Source organism: Channa argus, chromosome 5 (assembly GCF_033026475.1).
Source record: "Channa argus isolate prfri chromosome 5, Channa argus male v1.0, whole genome shotgun sequence".
Classification (NCBI taxonomy): domain Eukaryota; kingdom Metazoa; phylum Chordata; class Actinopteri; order Anabantiformes; family Channidae; genus Channa; species Channa argus.
The window spans coordinates 17,211,196-17,231,480 of NC_090201.1; the positions used below are offsets into that span (position 1 = coordinate 17,211,196).

Genomic DNA, 20,285 nt, shown 5'->3' on the forward strand with positions numbered 1-20,285 from the left:
CCTGAAACCTACTACTATTTATAACCCCTATTGTCTGTCTATAGGACAGCAGAGATGTTATACTATCTTCAGAAAAAATAACTCCAGTCTAAGATATATCTAAATCCTAGTTTGTCATAATTAAACATTAGGCATCAGGTGTAAAAATACATTGAAATAATACAAATATTTTTATTACTATTATTATGCAATAGGGGGGCCCTTAATTTTATGTATAAATGCAGAGATATATCAAACCCCTTTATTTTATTTTACACTGTGCCCAAGCAGTCCATAAAACCAAAGAGAATAATTACATTATTTAACCTTAGTGCCCTGGGGCCCTTGATGGTCGGAGGCACCTCGGAAGTTGTCCACTTTACCCAGCTGGAAATACATTTTTGCATTGCTACCACGCAGGAAATGTCGCCTCAATGTAATGTAGGATCCAGCATTTTTGGAACTTGAACTTAACAACTAAACGTAAGGCTGTCTCTTACTCACAGCATCATGCAACACAAACTCATTATTTGGACGTGTAAACTTTGAGGGTGTGTTTAAGCATGAAGGCACTTCTCAAAATGAGTTTTACCTATGACACTGATCAAACTGATTTTCAGTGCAGAAATCATTAACTGCCCTGAGATATTGAATATGACACCTCTCATGTCAAGTCTAAAGATGAAAAATAGCAACTGAGATTCAAAACTGTGACAGCAAATAGAGAGGATAGTGGATGTGCCATGCCATTTTCACAGATGAGTAAGAATATACCAAGCATTTTCTTTTAGTTTTTTTAAGTAAACAAATATGAACATAACTTTTTAATCAAAACATAATATTTGAGACACTCAACCACTCAGATAAGAAAGTGACGTAATATTGAATCAATAAGAGAATTCACGAGCCACTGCAGCGTGGAGCCATGCAGATTAATTTGGCTCATTGCTATGAAAACTGAAATAATGTTGATAGAAATGATGAGTCTAATTCAGCAGTAGCCTGCTGGGAATATTAACACAACTTTCTATATTATTGGTTAAACCTATTAGTTATAATGTGAGCCAGATAGTGTAGAGTTTGGAAACATTGCTGAATAGAGAAGAAACTGCTGATTGTTTAATTTCTTTGCAATTTGCATAATTCTGGGCCAAATGGACCAAGGCAGTTTCTCTGGTCTATGCATAGAGATATTGGAAATTTGGAAAGAGCATGCAGAGAATGCAGATATATCCTAATTTAAAAAAGGAACAATAAGGGTGATTAATCTGTGTACATTATATTGGGGATTAACATTTGATTTTATATGAAAAACAAAAAACTTTTTAGAGTTTTAGTTTTAGAAAACGAAAGCAATCTCTCTGTCCATTGATCCGACTGGTGGTTATGAAGAACTTTAAGAGGCTTTCTGATAGAGATGCCTTATTGAGTTGGCTCTTGTCACACAGGAAAGCACTAACATGCTTCTAACAATACATATATACAATTTGGGAAACAGGACCTTGCCTCTTATGGTGGATGAGAACATCTGGTATGAGGTAAAATGTAGCCAGACACTTATCACAAACAATAAACACATTTACAGGAATGCATATACAGAACCTTCTCAGCAAAGGCACAGTGTGTGTGTGCTCTTGTGTGTATATATGCCTGAGCACACAGGCTACAGTAATTGGTGACCAGATAAATATTTGTGTAGAACCTCCTCAGCAGGAGAAAACAGACAGCTTTCAGCACTAATGCTTTCAGACTGCAAAGCAAAAATAATTCAGGGATGGAGCCACTTACATGCATGATATCAACATTTCAGGGGACCCGTGGAGCAAATGATGATGGGTCAACACGAGCATTCAAATATAATGTGCTGTTTTGTAATGACTTCCTAATGTTTTTCACTTAAAATTTAACATGATGAACACATTTATTTGGGCTAAAAATAGATGGATTTAAAACAATAACAAAGACAAAAAAATATTTTTATGATGTTACGAGTTTTGGAAGATAATAGCTTTACATAAAGAGTTATTACTCCACATAGACAGAACCACATAAAGTTTCCTTTCAAACTTTAGTGACATGCTTTGTAAGGAGTAGAGCATGTAATCTAATTTGTGAAATCCATGTTCTCCTTAATGATAAATTCACAACACTGAATTAATTCATTTCAGAGTAATTGGAAACACCCTGAGCAGATGCACACAGTGGAAAACCACTAGAAAACAGTCAGGTTTGGATCCATCTGTTGTTGTGGGAGAGCCGTGGAAAATCAGTCAAAACTACTACATGCGGACACACTGTATATTTTAACTAGGGTAGTAATAAATTGTTTTATTATTCATTAATCTAGTTGTGTTGCTGATGAAATTAGTTATCTCCAGAAAATATCTAAAATTTATAAATTGTCTCATAATATTCCACACCACTATCTTCCCATTGCTCATTTAGTCTGATCAGTTGACTGTACAAGGATCTGCAACAACAGGATTTCCTTTTATGTCATTCAAACAATGTAGTATTTAACATGGTCATTTTTTATTAATCTAACCATTTTCTCCATTTACCTATTATATACCTGCTCTGTAAAATGTCAGTAAGCTCTGGAAAATGCACATCACAATTTCCCAAAGCATGTTAAATCATGTTTTGTCCAAACCAACAGCCCAGACATCCAAACATCTTTATTTAACTGTTAGAAAACTGGTGAATATGTTTGGACTTTCAGATACGTAGAGAAGCTAGAAACTGTTTTAAACATTTCAATAATTATAAAAAGGATCAGTTGCCTTACTGATTAATTGTGTGAGCTGCAAACAGCTATTTTAGCACTAATTCGGTCAGAAAGTACACGATAACATCCTGAATGGATATAGATGAATGGAAAAAATGCAACTCTTTTCGTTGTCTTGTTGGTAGAGGAATTGTGTGAAAGTTCGATCTCAACACATACAGTTATCTTACTTCATCTTTACATTGAATAAAAAGAGAGATTGTTTCATTTGTTACTTATGGATTGTGTGGGTGATTATAGAGCGCACACTATCATCCCAGTGTTCAGGATGTCTTCACACCATCAATCTTTCAAAATGCCTGTGTGAACTGGATCACTCAGAGAAGCGGGAAAGTGTTCTGCTTATCCTCTGCCCTGCTGGAGTGTCACACATTGCGTCCTCTGGATAACGTGTGTGTTTGTGTGTGTGTGGGAGGGGGGAGGTTCTGTACTTCCTCAAAACTCATTTTCCTCCGTGTCTAGTCCATTCCCTTCTGGGAGTGGATTTAAACTGCAGTCAAGGCAACAATATGTAGCAGCAGCAATAAAAAGTCTCTGCTGCTAAAGCAATGAGGCATTTTAATAGGATGAGCTAAGACTGTTGTGAGAGCAGTCAGGCTTCCTCTCCCTCGCTGTCTGTCTCTTCCTCTCTTTTGGATTTGCAGTTGTTTGAAGTTTGGAATCATTGGGGATTTGGATGATTTAAGGTGAAAATGAACGGTTAGATGTGTAGAGTGGAGGCATGGGGAAACAGGGGAGGTGGGTTCTTAAAGCTGGATCATTATCTGTGCCTCCTGTTGCGAAGTGTGCACCACAACACAAAGGCAGTGATCTTGAAACATCCCACTTGGGAGAATTATACTAAACACTGTCAGAGCTAATTTTTTTTCTCATCATAGATGTACAGTGAGTCTTTCTCACTCATGAGTCCAGTGTGTGTCATTAGTAGCAACATATTTGTATACTCTACCAAGTCTGCTGTGTCAGGCCATCATCAGACATCAACATACTGCTGCTCCATCGCAGCTTACTGTGTTTTGTACTACTTCATCCAGAGTAAAGGATATTGTTTTATGCTTTCACATCTTGGAACCACAGAGTGATTGTCTCCAGATGCACATAAATGTGAATGAAACATCGAGTAGGTTCATGGAACACAACCAGGAAGCAACATGCTGCTGAACATATGCAGAGTTCTTCTGCAGTCATTTCCTACAGGCCCTTCCTTTTCTGATGGGAAAAAAACAAATGATAGAGCACAATGCTGCATGCAAGGTCATGATGAGGGATCCATGCAAAGAAAATGGAAAGAAAAGCACAATAATTGGTAATGATAGCAGTCAGGAATATCCTCATTAGTTAATTTCTTTCTATATTCAATATTTCAATAAAAGCCTACATGACCTACACACAGGAAATCTATATGAAATGTTGTATTCATTAAAAATCATCTGGGAAACAAAGATACAACAAACTATTTCTGTCCCAACAAAGATGGGATAGAAATAGTTATAAACAAACACTTTCAAGAACCTAGTTAGCATATGGAGACATATCAGTCTCAGTGACAGAAGTAATATCATCTGAGAGGCAGAGTGTCACACCCGAAAGCAATTCAATGCTCAGTGTCACGGTTAAAGCACTCCTCAGTTCTTCTTGAATTGGCTTTTACTGATTTGCTCTGTGAAGTTCCATTCAGATAAAGCTCGCATTGAAAATTTAAGCGCAGAAGAATGTGTGTTGGAGATGTAGCCTCTCTTAGAGTTGGCACTTTGCTTGCAGCTCCCTTTTCTGGTTCTGCTTCACTGCCTGTCTGCCTGTCTACCTGCATGCCTGTCATATTTGCAGGCTCAGTCTCTCCAAAGTAGCAGTTTACATCAGAAGCTGCATGGTGATGGCACTACAGCCATCTGCTACCTAAACCAGCCATCACAAGCTGGTGTTCAATCTGCCGCCTCTACCAAAAGACCTATGACACACCTAGGCCGTCATGTCTCGCCACAACGGCCTCTTGGTGAATCCCAAACTTGAACAGTTTACAGAGCATTTGAGACAATACAGGCCAGCTTCCTCTGCCCCTGTATGGACATGAAAGTGGACATGTGCCATGCAGCTGTCCTCCCTGCATCTAAAGGCAGACAAATTCACCAGTGGAAACTCTTTCTACAAGTTTCCTGTTGCTCCCACTGACAGCCAGCGCGACTCTTTCAGTTCATTACTATGGCTTGGATTCCATTACAAAGCACAACAAATAACCACAGAATCCTTTTTGCATTTAAGGTCATTACCAATCACCATAGAATACAGGGTGCCTATGTGCCACTAAGTACTTCTAAGCCCTTCTCAGCCTCTAAGTGCAGATACACTCAACTAAAATTGGAAAAATACGAAAGACAAAATAAATTAAATGCTTAATGAATAAGGAGCTTAGCTACAAGGTGAATCAATTGCAATAAAACTGCAATAAAGATGGGTCCTATTACCATCACAGGACTGTGTGCCAGTTAGCTGTAATTCTTCATTTATTATACAGTTCACATCTGTCACATTTCTCTCAGTCTTTGTAGCAGTTTGTTTTGGTTGGCATATTTGCCATTTGGTTGTTTTTTTTTTCATCTATGTAATTATGCATGTGATATAATGATTACATTATCTGTGTTGATTTATATTTAATATCAGCTGTGTTCAAAGACAGTAATGCAATAAAAATATGATCCATTTCTAATTATTTCAAATTTAAAGTGAGCACTAAACAGTAGGCCATTAATTTACCATCATTTAAGAATAAATTAGCTCTAACTAGGAGATCACGGTCTGTGACTTTGGGAACATCACTGCTATCTGCATCTTCTCCACACCTATAGGATCAAATCCTGCCACCCACCAGCACTAGCATTTTCATTTGGTGCTGGAGCCCCAGGAGTCCCCCACTATGCCACGATTAGTTCTTTTACTGGAGGAAGTCTAGTAAGGAAGAGGAAGAGAGAGGGAGAAAGGTTAGGGGAACTGGTTCTCTCTGACTATTGTTTGGACGCAGTTCTTCTCACACTGCATTGACCACAGACAGGGTGTGGTTAAGCGAGGGCAGGGAGGGAATATTAGGAGGTGGGTGTGAGGTACAGGGGGGAGGGTACAGCGCATTGCATACTTTCGCTGCGTGTGGACAGCGAACAGGAAGGCGGGTGGTCTCCAGAGAGAATTACAGGAGAGAAAGAGAAAGGGGATTTTGCCCCTGTAGTTTGACGCTCTGTTCCCAGCCCTGCTTATGTGCACGATGAAGTAATAAGAGACCTAGGGCCTCAGAAAACTTAGGCCAGATGGAGAGATGATTTTTCCCCACAACTACTCTGCAGCAGAGTGAAGAACTAATACAGCTCCTCATCTACACGGAAAAGATAATCACTTTTAGTAGAATACGTAATCAACACGATTTTACAGCACATTGTACAGTTTGGTGGATGTGATACACTGTGTTATTTTCCTCTATCGTAAACGAATCCTAGTATACTGTCATGTCTCAACAGTAGATTTAATAGAGCAAGTGCTTGTTCTGTAAGTATTTTCTAATCCCATTTGAAATTAAACTAAACTGATATCTTCATTTTTGCACTATTCAACACTTCAGTGCAACACAGATAACTGTAGTTGGTAAATTCATTTAAAAATTTGCTAAATTATATGAGGTTGAACGGATTTAAATCATTGAATGTTTGATCACCTCAAAGTGTAAATCTTTAGCTTCCACTAACTGTTGGCAGCATATATCACATCATTTACATTCCGGACTCCAGGGCGGTACAATATATACACAGGTTTTATACCCTTGGATTTCTATCAGTAAACTACTTGTTTTTAAACACATTTGCTAATTTTTTGCATTGATGATTAACTTGGTGAGGTTCATCTCCATCAACTCTTGGAAGTTACGAGACACTGTCTATAAAGAGAATGACTTTGATTTCCACAACCTTTGACATGCGAAGTACCTCCTCCTACGTTGCATTGGTAAGATATTGACAAGCAAAAATGCAACATTTATTTTATACATACATATATCACTGCTTTCTCTCTTTGTGTTAACCACATTGTTCCCCTGGTGTAAAGTGGCCAGCGGCCGCCCCTACTCCCCGAGCTGGATGAGTCACTAACAGCAGCCTTATGGTTGTGTTTAACAAAGGTTTATGGATCTGTATTGGCAGCTTCCCATGAGTATCTGATGAGCACTTTCTCAGCAGCCAACAGCAAGGTGCTGATCTACCAACAGTATAAATAATTAATATCCCATACGGTTAGCTTGCATTAGTTTTAAAGGACAAAATATATTCATACAGCTTCTGTTTCCAGACAAGTTGAGTGCAAGATAGATACAGTATGTTTTTTATCCTCACAAGTCAGACAGACCTTACGTATGGCAGAAATGTAGTTGCTTGCTGGTGAAACATCAGCGTCATTTAGGAATATTAAACAAGGCCTTGACATCAATGTGATGGATTAAAAGGAAGGGCCAATAACAAAGGTGTGTCATCACCCCAGCAATGAATACATTAATGTCAATCACTTCAACAAAAGTAGGCAGGTCATTTGTAATAGTCAACCACTAGCACTAATACACTCAAAAATGAAGACACAGAACTCAGAAGAATAAAAAAACAGAGATATGCTTGGTAAAAATACACAATCTGTACTAAAGCATAAGACAGTATAGTTAATACTGAGGGAGGATGTAGAGAATGAAAGTTTGGGGTCTCTTGTAATTAGTTCAGTAAGTAGGATAAACTCTAAGGCCATCAGCCACGACAGGATGAAGTGCTATGTTTATGGCCTTATTGAACCTGTCAAAGATGTTATTGAAGTTTACAGGGAAGTGAAACACAGTGACAATTCAGAATTTTTAGCACAGTATAATGTATTTACAGGAAGTCAGGTCAGGTCATACATATTAAATAACCTTATCTGCTGGCTGCTTTCATCCTGCACACGGCAGAGCCAGCAAATAGACTAACAAACAGCTTGGCCTGGAGAGGGATACACCTAAAGAACATTTAATCTTTCTAAGCCACTGGACGCTGACACTGGCTCATCACACACCAAACTGCCTAACCTGTGAGATACACCTCTAAAACTTATCATCTTAAACTTAAAATCTACAAAAAAGGGTTGAGCCTAAAAAGGCTCAACCCTTTTTATGAAGCTTGGCTGTGTTAGTTTGTCAGTTTGAGGTTGGTTGCGGCTGTGTTTGGTTTGATCCATCCCCTGACTGCAGGCCTGGCCTCTGGGAACAGGAAGTATGACATCACTGCCCTGACATCCAGGAATGTGGGAATGTCAGGCTGCTTGTTAACGCTGCAAGAGCAAAACAGAGACTGAGGGAAACATGAGAAACTGTATGTTCAGACTGACTTTAGCTAAGTGTGGGGAAAAACACTGCTTGGTTGATTGATACTGTAGTTGTCCAATAAACAACTTGTGATCTGGCTCAACCTTTGCTAAAGCACAAAACAAGCCAATGCATTAGCCAATCAAACACATGTAAATGCACATTCCTGACATACTACCCTAATGTGAACACACTATTTCTACTCACATGGAAACATCAATTTGCTGGTGTGACGACCTTTGTGATGTATTAGTTATTCATCTGTTATTCACACAAGAATTCTTGGACAACATTTCATTGGATAATTGGTAACTGCAACAGCACATCCCCAACAACCAGTGCATCTTTGAACAACAGCTTTGGTTATTCTAAACGCCCACGAAGAGTAAAGAACTCACCGCATCTGCCATTCTGTAGCCAATGCTGCAGTTACTTCATAAATCTCATAGACCAAGAAAAGCTTCCCAGCTGTATCTTAATTCAGTTTATATACTTGCTTTAACAGGGCACGAGTTTTATTAACCATTGTTATGCAAAGTGCATTGTTCATTCTTTTTCCTGCATATTTTGTACGTACCTGAAAGACCAAAAAGCATCACCACCAAGCAGAAGATAAAGGTACAACCAACCCTGGACTATACTGGAACACATTCCATGACAACTTCTAACTTGCACAATGTAAAGAAATAAAAAAATAGCAACAAATGCAGAGGTTATTTTGTTGTTAACGAGCACACAAGAGAATAAGCAGGAGCAGCGGCAATCTCTATTTCTCTGAATTACTCTATTTGTGACTTTCAGCCCTTTGTGGTTGTGATTTGCTCAATTTATGCTTACGACCTTATATCACATTCAGAGGGATAAACCACCAATTATTTTTCTTACACTTTCAAACTCACTGGAGTTTACACTATCCATAATATGGCTTTGTAGCACAATTTTATCCGGTTCTCCCCGCACACATGTCCATATCCTAAAGACTGGGATGTTTCAAAATTGGTATTCTCTAAGCACAAACACAATATCCCCTTGTTGCAATGTTATCATCACATGTAAAATTAGAGGAGTGCTCCTTTAACTGCATCTTGTTAAAGCCTGGTGTTTTTATTCTTGAGGATGAGCAATAAGCACTGTGAGACAATGTAGGATATGCACAGCACCAAGATGCAAACAGAAACACATTGGAAAAAAGAAAGAACATCAGCACTCAAAAGTCACATTTCACACAGATCACCCTTCAGCCTTGAGTGCCAGCAGCAGATAAGAGGAATCACCTGCTGTTGAACTCCATATGCCCAACACAGGGAGCCATTTAATGGACACTGACAGCAGGCTGCTTGATAGGGTATGATCTCAGCAACCCACAGGCTTCTAAAAGTATCCAAGTCAAATGCAGAACACAGACACCCTGAGGCAAAAGAACTGCAACACAAGGTCTTTTCTTCTGTGGCCTTTTCACTATTTCACCAAGCCAAACTTTCTGTACATAAAGATGCTAAAAAGTTTAGTGTGTCATATACTGTACTCTGTTAAAGCTTTCATTTGCACATTCACATTTAGTCATTTGGCATATGCTTAGGGTTAGGGACACACACACACATACACACACACATACACACAGAACAGCATCCTGCTCAATGACACTTCGATATGTCAACTGGAGGAAATGGGGATTGATCTCGTGCCCCTCTTATCTTGTCATGACTACTTAGTTGTTCGATAAATTGATTTGTTCACAAACTGAATTTTTTTTTCTGTATAGGGTAAAAGACAAACAAGATGCCCCCTTCATTGTTGCTCCAATTAACACAATAAGATGTCGGCGATATAAAATCTTACCAGAATTTGTTGTAAAAGGTTTTAATTTAACACAGGCCTTCATCTTACACAAGCTGGAGCAAACATAAAATAGGAATAAAGCTAAGAACTGAAACAACTGTTCCTGGGCATGCAACAACTAAATATAATAAACAACAAGAGAAATGTTAGAAAGCATGAAGCCAATCTCATTTTCCATTTATCACATCTTTTTCCAAACTAAGTAACGGTGCCATGGTGTCGCCAGCTTGCATCAGAGATGTTGGCAATACAGTGACTGGGCCTAAAGCACAGTTTAAGACTCCCTGCCAGACCCAGGGAAAGATGAGAGAAGGAGCCAGAGTGGGAGGGAGGGCAGCCCCAGAGGAACCCAGCTGCTGCCTGGGAGACCCAACCCGGACCGGCTCTGGCCCACACTCTCTAACCCCAACCCCTCCTGTCTAATACCAGCATTCAGTCTGCTTCTTGTTTTCTTTCTTTCTAGCCTGCTCCCTTCCACTGTTACTTAGTTTAGAGTTTGGGGAAAATAATTCAGCAGAGGAACGATGGAATTATATTCGTCGCCCAGCTGCACATTCCTTGAGTGTTTCCCACTGTTGATCTCAAAACAGCCACACTTGCTCACATTCACACTCTCGCACACAGCGGCGTAAGTGATTAGATGTGAGTGCACACACGCGCTCAAACACGCATGCACAGGTTGTGACACTTACCCCGGTAGTGGAGACTGTCATCGTGGTGGTTGTGCTGGTGGTGGTTCTCCAACGCAGGGGGGCTGCTGGCACCCAGCTCTGCCAGTCTGCGGCTGGTGGCAGAAAGCTCTGAGCGGAGGTTGGTCACTTCCTGACTGGCAGACTGGATGGCCCCATCAATCCTCTGTGCCAGCTGTTTGTTGTCTTCCATCATTTTAAGGATTTTCCCCTGAGGACAAAATCCACACAGAGCAGCATGGTGTCAAGTGGAGCATTTGAGAAGATGAGGCTAAGACCTTTTGCGCCTTCTGTTAACCCCCTCCTCTTCACCTCCTCCTCCTCCACCTGTGCCTCTTCTCTAACAGTTTAGTCTGCACATAGAGATAAAAAAAGCCGGCCCCTCTTCTGTCCTTCGTTGAACAGCACAGAGATTATGTGTACCTGTTACTACACAGAGAATAACATCTGTGTGGCCAAGCACTACACAGTCAGAAAAAGCATGTGTGCAGGACAAAGGAGAAAAGGAGGGAGTGCAGAAAAAAGAGAAGAAGAGTGAATGCAAAGAGACCTGAGAGAGAAAAGAGACAGAGGAGGAAAAAGAGATGAAGCCCAGCAGGCGGAGGGGAAAGTAAGTGCTCCCGCTGAGGAGAATGTGCTGTGAGCAGCTGCTCTCAGAGAGGACCCAGCACACACTGAGATGACATGCAGCCTTTTAAATGGACTGTACCATGTGCTGAACGACCAGGGGAAGGGGGAGGACACAGTTGGACTGAGCTGCTCTTCTGCAACTCTTGAACTAGTACAGTGTGTTGTGTATCCCACACCTTATGGAATCGGTACTAAAGTTTTCAACGGGGTCTGTAAAAAAGGACAAGTATGGATTCTTCTTTATACTTCTTCCTCTCTCCATGCTCTGCACTCAGAGCTTGGCAGCAGTATTAAACCCTTTGACATGCACTTGTCAAACCCTCTATATGTTTTCACGTCTGCTCCCACTTTCCCTTCCTCCCGCTCACTCACACACCCGTTGGCTTTTGTCTCTCCCACCCCCTCTTTTTTTCATTCCATTATATATTCATCTCTTTGTCCTGGGAAAGTTCACCCCCACATTGATGGAAGGGGAAGGGGGCTGGCTTGAGGCGACCAATGGGAAAACATTTCATCGCTGAGAGCAAACTTAGCAGAGGACAGAGGCACAGCTCTCTAATGGGCTAAACACAAAGAGAAGAGGCCAGGGAATTACAATCGAGCTGTGATGAAAACATAGTGGAGCTTTACTTCTTTGATAGAAACAAGTTGGAAGGATTAAGTTTCTGTTTATCCATGGGCCTGCAAACAAACACCCCTGCCATCAATTCTTATCTTTACAGCTGTTAAATTTCATCACACACACAAAAGGTTAGAGACAGGGGTAGACTGTTCGTCCTAACTTTAAAAAAATCTGATATATTGCTGAGCCATCACAACTTTGAATCTGCATTTGACATTTAATTTCCCATGCAAGAAAACACATCCTGTCTCTGGCAAGAAACTGACGCAGATGAGTGATACATCACTCAGTTTCTGCCATCTGAGGCATGGCTGATAGCAGCTCAATGCTCATTGGTATTCACACAATGGCAGAAAGAGACAATCAAAGATGGGACTGCAAGCATGCGAGACTGACAATTTAGGTAGTTAGGCCGGTAGTTTGTTCACTGCACAGTGCTGTATGATGTGGTGATACAGCAACACTGGTTGGGATAGACATAGAGCAGTATAAACATTGACTGATTAGGTCATTAATAAGTAAAACACCTAAGCACTTGCTACTTCCAACTTTTTAAAAGTGAGTATTTCCACATTTTTAGAGTTTTATATTTGTAATTTGATTGTTTTGAAGGTTTTCCACGGGTCATCAGAGAAGTAATTTGAGGCATACAAAAGGATATAAATGTTAAAATAAGCATTTGTCTTGATCATGACACTAGATAAGGAAACATCAAACTCATTGGTTTGATGTTGTGAAAGACCCAAAAATGTGTGCCAAATTGCAGAACAGCTCACTAGAAGCCAAAAACATCATGAAGATATTGAATAGATTTTATACAGGATCACCACAGTCAGCAGGCTTCACCCACGGGGAACTGTCAGTGTCTGTATACACTTCTTCATATTAATTCATCCAAGATGGACAATCAGACAGTATAAAATGGCAGTGTAAGTCTTTTAGTCAGTGTTTGTTTCTCCTGATTTCCTCTTATCTCATAATCATTTCATCTCTGTGGCCAAGCTTACAACTAAGGATCCACAAACGGGACATTATTTACAGCTGCAAGACGCCAGCACTACCGATGTTTGATCACATGTTCGCAGATCATTATCACCGTCTAGACAGTCATATCACTGTCCTTATCAGTGCACTGGCCCTGATCTGTGGCTGAGTAGCAACGGACTATGTATCGTGGCCTGTGACACAGAGCAGGAATTAGAGCCTTCCCCACTTCTTCCTTTACACACTAGAGGGCTGTTATTTCAACGCAGCACATTTTCTTAAACAACATGACAGCTAGAGCGTCTTTCACATGAAATTGCAATCACAGTTTGCTTTGAGCTATGTGAAGCGTTCATCTGCTCACAGTGGCCAGAGTCAAGGGTCAGAACATGTCCCAGATACACATCAATAACCAGACAAATACTTTCAGAACGAATAACTGGTGTGTGTCCAAAACACACAAAGTCCTCCTCTGTTTCCGCAACTGGACTGAGAGCGGGAATGGCCCTTGAAGAAATTAAGGAACTTAAATAACCAGTTCTACCATCGCAGCCTTGTATGGACTTTTCCAAACTTGGCAAAGTGTTTACTTTGTTAGTTTGCTCACTTGTTTGATGCTATTAATGGGAAGTTTAATTAAGTGTGCCAAGGGTGTGCATTTAAAAAGAGGCATTGATAAACAGTCACCATGACTGTCTGCCTGGGTTAATTGAATATCGACTAATCCTCCACACACTGGAATGCTTTCCATTTTTCCCCAATAGCAAAGTGATATAATGATCTCCTCAACTATTTATACAGGTCTTATTAAGAGCCTTCTACTTCTCTCTTCTAGATTTATTGATGTCCATCAAAAAGGAAGATAAAGTGCTTAGCAGTGCAAGTATGGAGTCATTTTATGATTCGAAAGGCAAAGCTGGGAAAAGGATTAAAAATGAGAAAAGTAAAAGAAAATTTTGATAGGAGGGCTGAAATGTCATCCAAATTATGTGTTTATGTACTGTGTATTATACATACCTGAGCCAACTTTGTTTCTTAAAATAATTTTCATCTGAGAGATGATTCGACAACAGAAAGGTCATTTAGGGTGGAAAGAAACACTCAGCAATGAGTTGGTCAAGGACCGACACAGTGCAGAGTTAATTCACATTCAGCAGAAGCCTTTAGAGCTACAGAATTGATGGAATTAAGCCATCCTTGGCCTGTGTTTGCAGCTACAGGTGGACTTGAAAGAAAATCCTTCAGTGAGTTACCACATAGGTTTTTAATGCATATTGTGGACTGAAGTTCAGACTTTTACAGTATCTAGATTAACCACTAACTAGGTCATAGGCTCATAAAATTTACCTCTGAAAGTAATGTCATCAGACACCAACCAGAAAATTGATGCCTCTGCATTTGTAAACAGCATGTACAAAGTATCACGATAGTTTTAATTTCAGTGTCAACTGTGGTAACACTATATTAAAAGTTAGCACTATGAGGACTATAAAAATGCCAAAACATACAATAATTTTATACTATTCATAAAGGGATGATGAAACATAAATAGAACACATCATCACCTATTAACACAGCTACAGTACCCAAACTTCGAAATGTGCTGACTAACTTCAGCTACAATATTGATTTTGTGCTTTGTTTAAGCCTCTACCATTATAAAAATATTATAGTAGCTTTAAAAATGTCCTTTTCTGTTATTTATTTGATAGTATAAACAACAGAAAAAGGGGTGTAAAATTGATTAACCATATTAGGTTTATTCTTATAGCACTGACTGGAGCCCCTTTTCACAGTACCTGCTTTGCTTGTTACAGAACTTCTAGAAACAACCACAGTTTGTATTTGTTCAGCACTCACGTTCAGTACAATATGTGCTGAAATCCTTGGGGTTCATTCCATGGTTAATCAATAACAGACTCTGCTTAATTGGCACTGAGAATGACTAAAAAACTCCTCCCTATAAATGAGGCCACTTCAGTAAACTTGGTTCATCTCTGGAGGCCTTTATTACACCAGACTACTATTATTATGGCTGTTTAAATATTCCAGACATTTTGTTTCAGCCTCCATTTACTGTAGAGCTGCTCTGAATCTAAACTTTCACAGACAGCTGTCCTGAATTTCTATATGTCAAAATGTCAAACCGTTCAGTCAAATGGAGACAGACACACAACAGAAGGTTTCAGTATATTTTATTCAAGAACTAAAGGCTGACTTATTAAAATACACATTGTCTGCCAACATCAAAGAGAACTAGAGTTTTGATTTATTTTTTTTGTTGCAGGTTAATTGGCACTGCATTTGGATTTTACTGTTCATTCACCATCAATGTCGAGTGCGTGAGAAACAGATGGAACACAGCAGATTTAAAAAAGGGTTGCATGAAAAGAATGAGAAGAAGGGTTTGAATGAGTGTCCTTATCAAAGTTACTCATTAAAAGAAGTTTTCTTTCAGCAACATTTGTGAAAAACAAGACACTTCAGACAACATTGGCCTTTGTTCGAACATACCACTTTCCCACAGTGACACTTCTGTACATGTACTAAGGGGGTTGATTCTTCTGTATTTGAGAAAGCATATGTTCATTGGATTGATACAGTAAACAGACATTTTGTTCCCATTAAAACATTGTTAAAGAATATGAAAAATGTAAAAACATGCTTAGGAAACAAGTAAACGGAAACGATTTCTGTGTGAAAGCAGATTTACTGCTTTCACACAGAAAGCAGATTTGCTAAATGAAAGTGTCACAGTTGGAGGAAAAATTGGGTATTCATATCCGTGCAAGTAACGGAAAGAGAAAGCCTTTGGCCCAGAGGGGCAACACACAGGGACAGAGGCGCATTGATGGAGTAAACAGTGAATGACAGCAAGCGGAAACTCAACTCTTTCTCTTTGTGTTCTGGCTTTTTTCTCTCCATTTTTCTTACAACACTCTCACTTTGAGCTTTAGTTAGAACTTTTTTGACCATATGGGAAGTGTCTTCAGGTCTCAGCATAAATTGAAGCAGCTGTAAGCAGTATTTGAATGACCAATAGCTCACATGATTGCAAGTAATGTAAAAGGTGGCACGTAGAGATTTATCACGATCTTTGCAATTTCCTTCAGCATTCCTGACCATGACAATTTCACTTGTACAGCACGAAACCTGTAGTTTTGGTTCACTCCTTTCATCTGTATTGTTTTCAACATAGTGAACATAGTGAACACAACTAGACTCATTTCCCCCTCAGGAGTTGGTAGATACCACAGCCAGAGCTAAATGAGAATAAACATTGGACCTAAATTTGTCAAGTAGCCAGAAGCACAACTCAGACTGAATGCTAATGTTGCCATGTGCTGACTGGTTTTGTAGATATGCAACACTCTCATCGAATTCATCATTAGCATATGACAGTTTTGTAGCACTACTTGCTTCTGTTGCCCCTTTATGGAAACAACTTCTGTTAATGTAATTTTAATTTGAAAAAATAAATAAATAAAACATGATAAATAATTGGAGGTAGGGATGACCAATAAAACGTAAACAAGCAAAACACATTAAAACACATCTAGTACATGCAATAAACAAAAACCTTCATAATGACACAGATACTGGGCTCAATGTAGGTGCATTCAGTATTCTAATTGCACCTGTCTTCAGTTTAGTCAGCTTCTGGTTTCACCGTGTGCGACTTTAGCTGCTCATTCAAACCTTCAGCCGGGTACTACATCCGGCTGGTGAACAGCAACGAGCAGTCTCTGTTGCTTTAACTTCGCACAGGGGTAAACTCTGATCACTGACTGTAGCCTATGGAGACTGAGATAAGACCTGGAGTGAAGCACCTATTATCTGCTGTCAAACTCAGCTCAAAACCTCCCCAAGTTTCACTCCAACACCTTGCAGCCATGTCCTTCTCTCATATCTGATAGTCTGATAAAAACAGTTTGACAGCCTTTCCACTTGGGGATAATGGCCAACAGGGTTTTGGATGAAATCCAGTGTCAGAGGCCTTGATGATCTTCAAGATTAAGACGTGTCTGCAGGACTTTGGGGAACTCAGTAAGATAGAAGATGCAGGAATGAGGGAGGGGGGTGGTTGACTTTAATGAACTTCAAGACCTGCAGGATGGGCAATATATGTCTGATGATGGAGAGTCAAACTGCAAAAAATGACATTCCCATGCTGCTTCATATTGCTCTTTTCCACTGAGACCCATTTTGCTTCTTGCCTCATTTCCCCTCAATCTCACTTCTGCTCCCTGCTGGCTCTTTCCTGTCATCACGACTTCTACCAATGGTTCCCAGATTCTATTGCAAGGCCTCATTCAATTACATCTACTCAATCGCACTCTGCCCTGGTAATACTTTTGTCTTGAGGCTTGAACATGTACATGCATGCAGAGCTGAAAGCCACAGTCATGTCTAGTGACACACAGATCATAGTGAGATCCCAAATGGAGGTGGCATCAATGCAAAAGGTGCATGTTTTTCACGTAGCATTACACACTCAGCTACTACGTTGCTGTCTAATTGAGTTCCTCGCCCCTGTCATTGTTCTGCACTCTCTTTTGGGGTAGGCACAAATACATGGTGATAGTGAGAGGGTGAGAGATTTGCCTGTAGCTTGTATGTGAGAAAGATAGCTGACAGTGTAAGGATCAACATAATTCAGTGTCATTTAAATTAATTCAAGTAACATTGAATCACTAAAGTAGCTACTAGCAGTTTTATCACAAGCTTGAACCTGTAAAAAACTAGAAGTTATATGTAACTATTGACCCAATGTTCAGCAGACCAAAAGAGCTGTCTCTGAGTAACTCCAATGGATATCTCTCAAGGTAAAACATTTCCTACGACACATGGCGAACCTCATTTATTGCTAATCCTCCTTCCATCCATCTCTCCCTTTTTCTTTTCGCAGAGCAACAGAGTGATTTTCAGAGGGTAACTGCAGTGGAAATCACCCTGACAGAGCTCTCCCTGTTGATTTATGATATACGTTTAGTTATTTATTGGCTAATCATAGCAGGCTCCTGCAAGCAGGTTAAAGTACACCTCACCATACAACCGAGCAAACCTTGGATAGTGAGAAGAGAAAGGGCTATGAGTGTTTCTGTGAACAGCAGATCCTTTAGGACATTCTGTTTTAAAGACACAGTATTAAACTTCAATTAAGGTGGAAAAGGAAGATAACTTAAAGCCATAATTCAACAATGTGTGAAATATGCTTATTTGCTTTCTCGCAGAGCTATGGACCAGCATACAGTAACAGATGCCACTGCAGTCTGCAGTGAAAACACCCATTTTAGCTGAGACCAAACAGGAATATTCTGCACCAAAGAAGACCACAGCCAGGATTACTGTAGCACTGCAGGCAAATAACTGACAGACAGCTTTAGAGAGGGAAAGGCTGTGCAGTTCTGAGGACTGATTAATCCATATCTGTCAGAGAGCTGTTTCAGTACAGTGTATTGATAAGGGGCTTATCCCCTTTGTTGGTGTTTGTAAAAGCAAATCTGCAGAGCCTATTGATTAAGGGACTCATCTTACTATCAAGTGTTTCCACTCTAGGGGACAGCTGCAATAAATACCAACACCAAGATGATGACCGCTCTATCGTAGCTTTATCGCCGTCCTCATATGACTCTTTTGGTGTCATGCCTGTCCACTATACATTATCTATGTCTTTAAATGACAACTTCTGTCCACTTCTTTTAAAAACATGCACTAAATGTACATTTACTGTTTCAGTGACAAATACAAATATTGTAAAATAATAATAATAAATAAAAGTACACAATAGTGTCACATCCATGTTATAAAAATAAAGTCGCTGCATGTGGAATAAAGAATAATATTACATTGTTCCCAAAAACTACATGTTACTATTTACTGAGAATGACTTTTGTTTGCGAAAGTTAATACTACAAGAAATTAAACTTGTTGGAACATGTTGAAAAATGAGCAACAAGGGAAGCAGAGAGGAAGATAAATAAGGCAGAGAAATGGAAGGGCACAGAGGAAGTGTGAGAGCGACAAGGTTGGAGCCAAAACACGTGAAGTTGCAGAGTCATTTATTATATTTCAACATTTATCTCTGCTAGAGAGAGAGCGCGAAGTTATCAGAACGACTAAATTGAAAGACATTCAAGCGTGCAGTAGAAAGTCAGTAAAAGAAATACTGATGACCGCCACAAACTCTCTCAATATTCCAGGCTTAGCATACTGTTGTGTGCAACAATATTTTTAATGCACATATAAGCAACACACACACACACACACCTGCACACACATACATATGCACACACTGAGATACAGTAGCTCAAACATTAAAATGCAAAAGCAATTAAATGCAAGCCCCAACAGTGCCGAAGAAGTGCCAACCTGCCAGCAGGACTTTGATTATTTTAATTAGAGGAATATGGCTGACTCATCCATGAATATAACTAAAGGAAGAGAAGGTTCATTTTCTTACTAAAAACCTGTTTCAGACTGTGACTACAGTTAGAGGGTACCGGTACTTTACATATGCTTTCATGCAAAAGGACAAAGCGCATATGCAAATGTGTTTAAAGAGACAAACTGTGCTGATGAGCTACTTTTGTATTATGTCTTTTATTTAATGGCCCCAACTTATTCTAATTGTAAATGTATGTGATATAAATGTGTTTAATAAGCTGGCTCCTGCAGGGGCTGGGAATTGCATTAATCTGCATGCTAAATTAGTTTGTCTGAATCCAAAAGTTGTCTGGCTCAGGGAGTTGAGCTCTTGTAAGGGATTATAACAGGGAATTATTGCTAAGATCCATGGAAAGCAAAACAATGTAATGTTCCTTTCGGTTTCTGAAAGTTTTGCACATGGGCAAACTAATTACCATAGTATCATTTTACAGTCCCTATAAAAACAATTAATATGCTGCAGAATATGTATCCACACATTTTTCTTGCAGATACTACACGTCTCTGTATGATTAGGGTTCTTGGTGAGTAAAATGTTTCTAGTTGGAATGTATTTATGCATCTGCTTCATACTTTCTGTGAGTGCTCTGTGTGTGCACGTGTTTCAAAAGTCTTGTTGTCGTGCTGTTCACATGTACGAGTCAATCAGGATAAAAACAGACACAAACACATGGTCAGATGAAATAAAGAGGGAGTGAAGTAGGAAGTAGAATATTTGTTGATTACATAGCTTAGGGCACAAACAAATGCAGCTTGTTTACTGAGGATAACAATCACAGTGGACTGCAGTTTAACACCTAAAAAAATTTCATTACACAAGCCTTTGAAGGCTTAAGAGTGCAGTGAACACTCAAATACACATCCACATAGCCAGTACACCCTCCATTTGCAGCTGTATAGCTGTGTATAAATCCACAAAATGTTATTCACCTGTTACCCAGCTGAAAGCTG

The 20,285-nt window shown here is 39.6% G+C and overlaps 1 protein-coding gene across 11 annotated transcripts in view; it reads right to left on the minus strand.

Annotated features, from left to right (window-relative positions):
- kaznb (kazrin, periplakin interacting protein b) overlaps nucleotides 1–20,285 on the minus strand; it is a 95,917-nt gene that overhangs the window by 46,038 nt on the left and 29,594 nt on the right. For 9 of the 11 annotated variants that reach the window (XR_010914371.1, XR_010914370.1, XM_067503430.1 and 6 more), the window contains exon 4: nucleotides 10,655–10,862. Coding sequence is in view for 9 of the 11 variants with exons in the window: in XM_067503430.1 (XP_067359531.1) it covers nucleotides 10,655–10,862 (208 nt within the window). In the remaining 2 variants the exon portion in view is untranslated. Of the gene's footprint in view, nucleotides 1–10,654; nucleotides 11,330–20,285 lie in introns of those variants that run through there. The other 2 variants (XM_067503429.1, XM_067503428.1) reach the window with 2 other exon arrangements.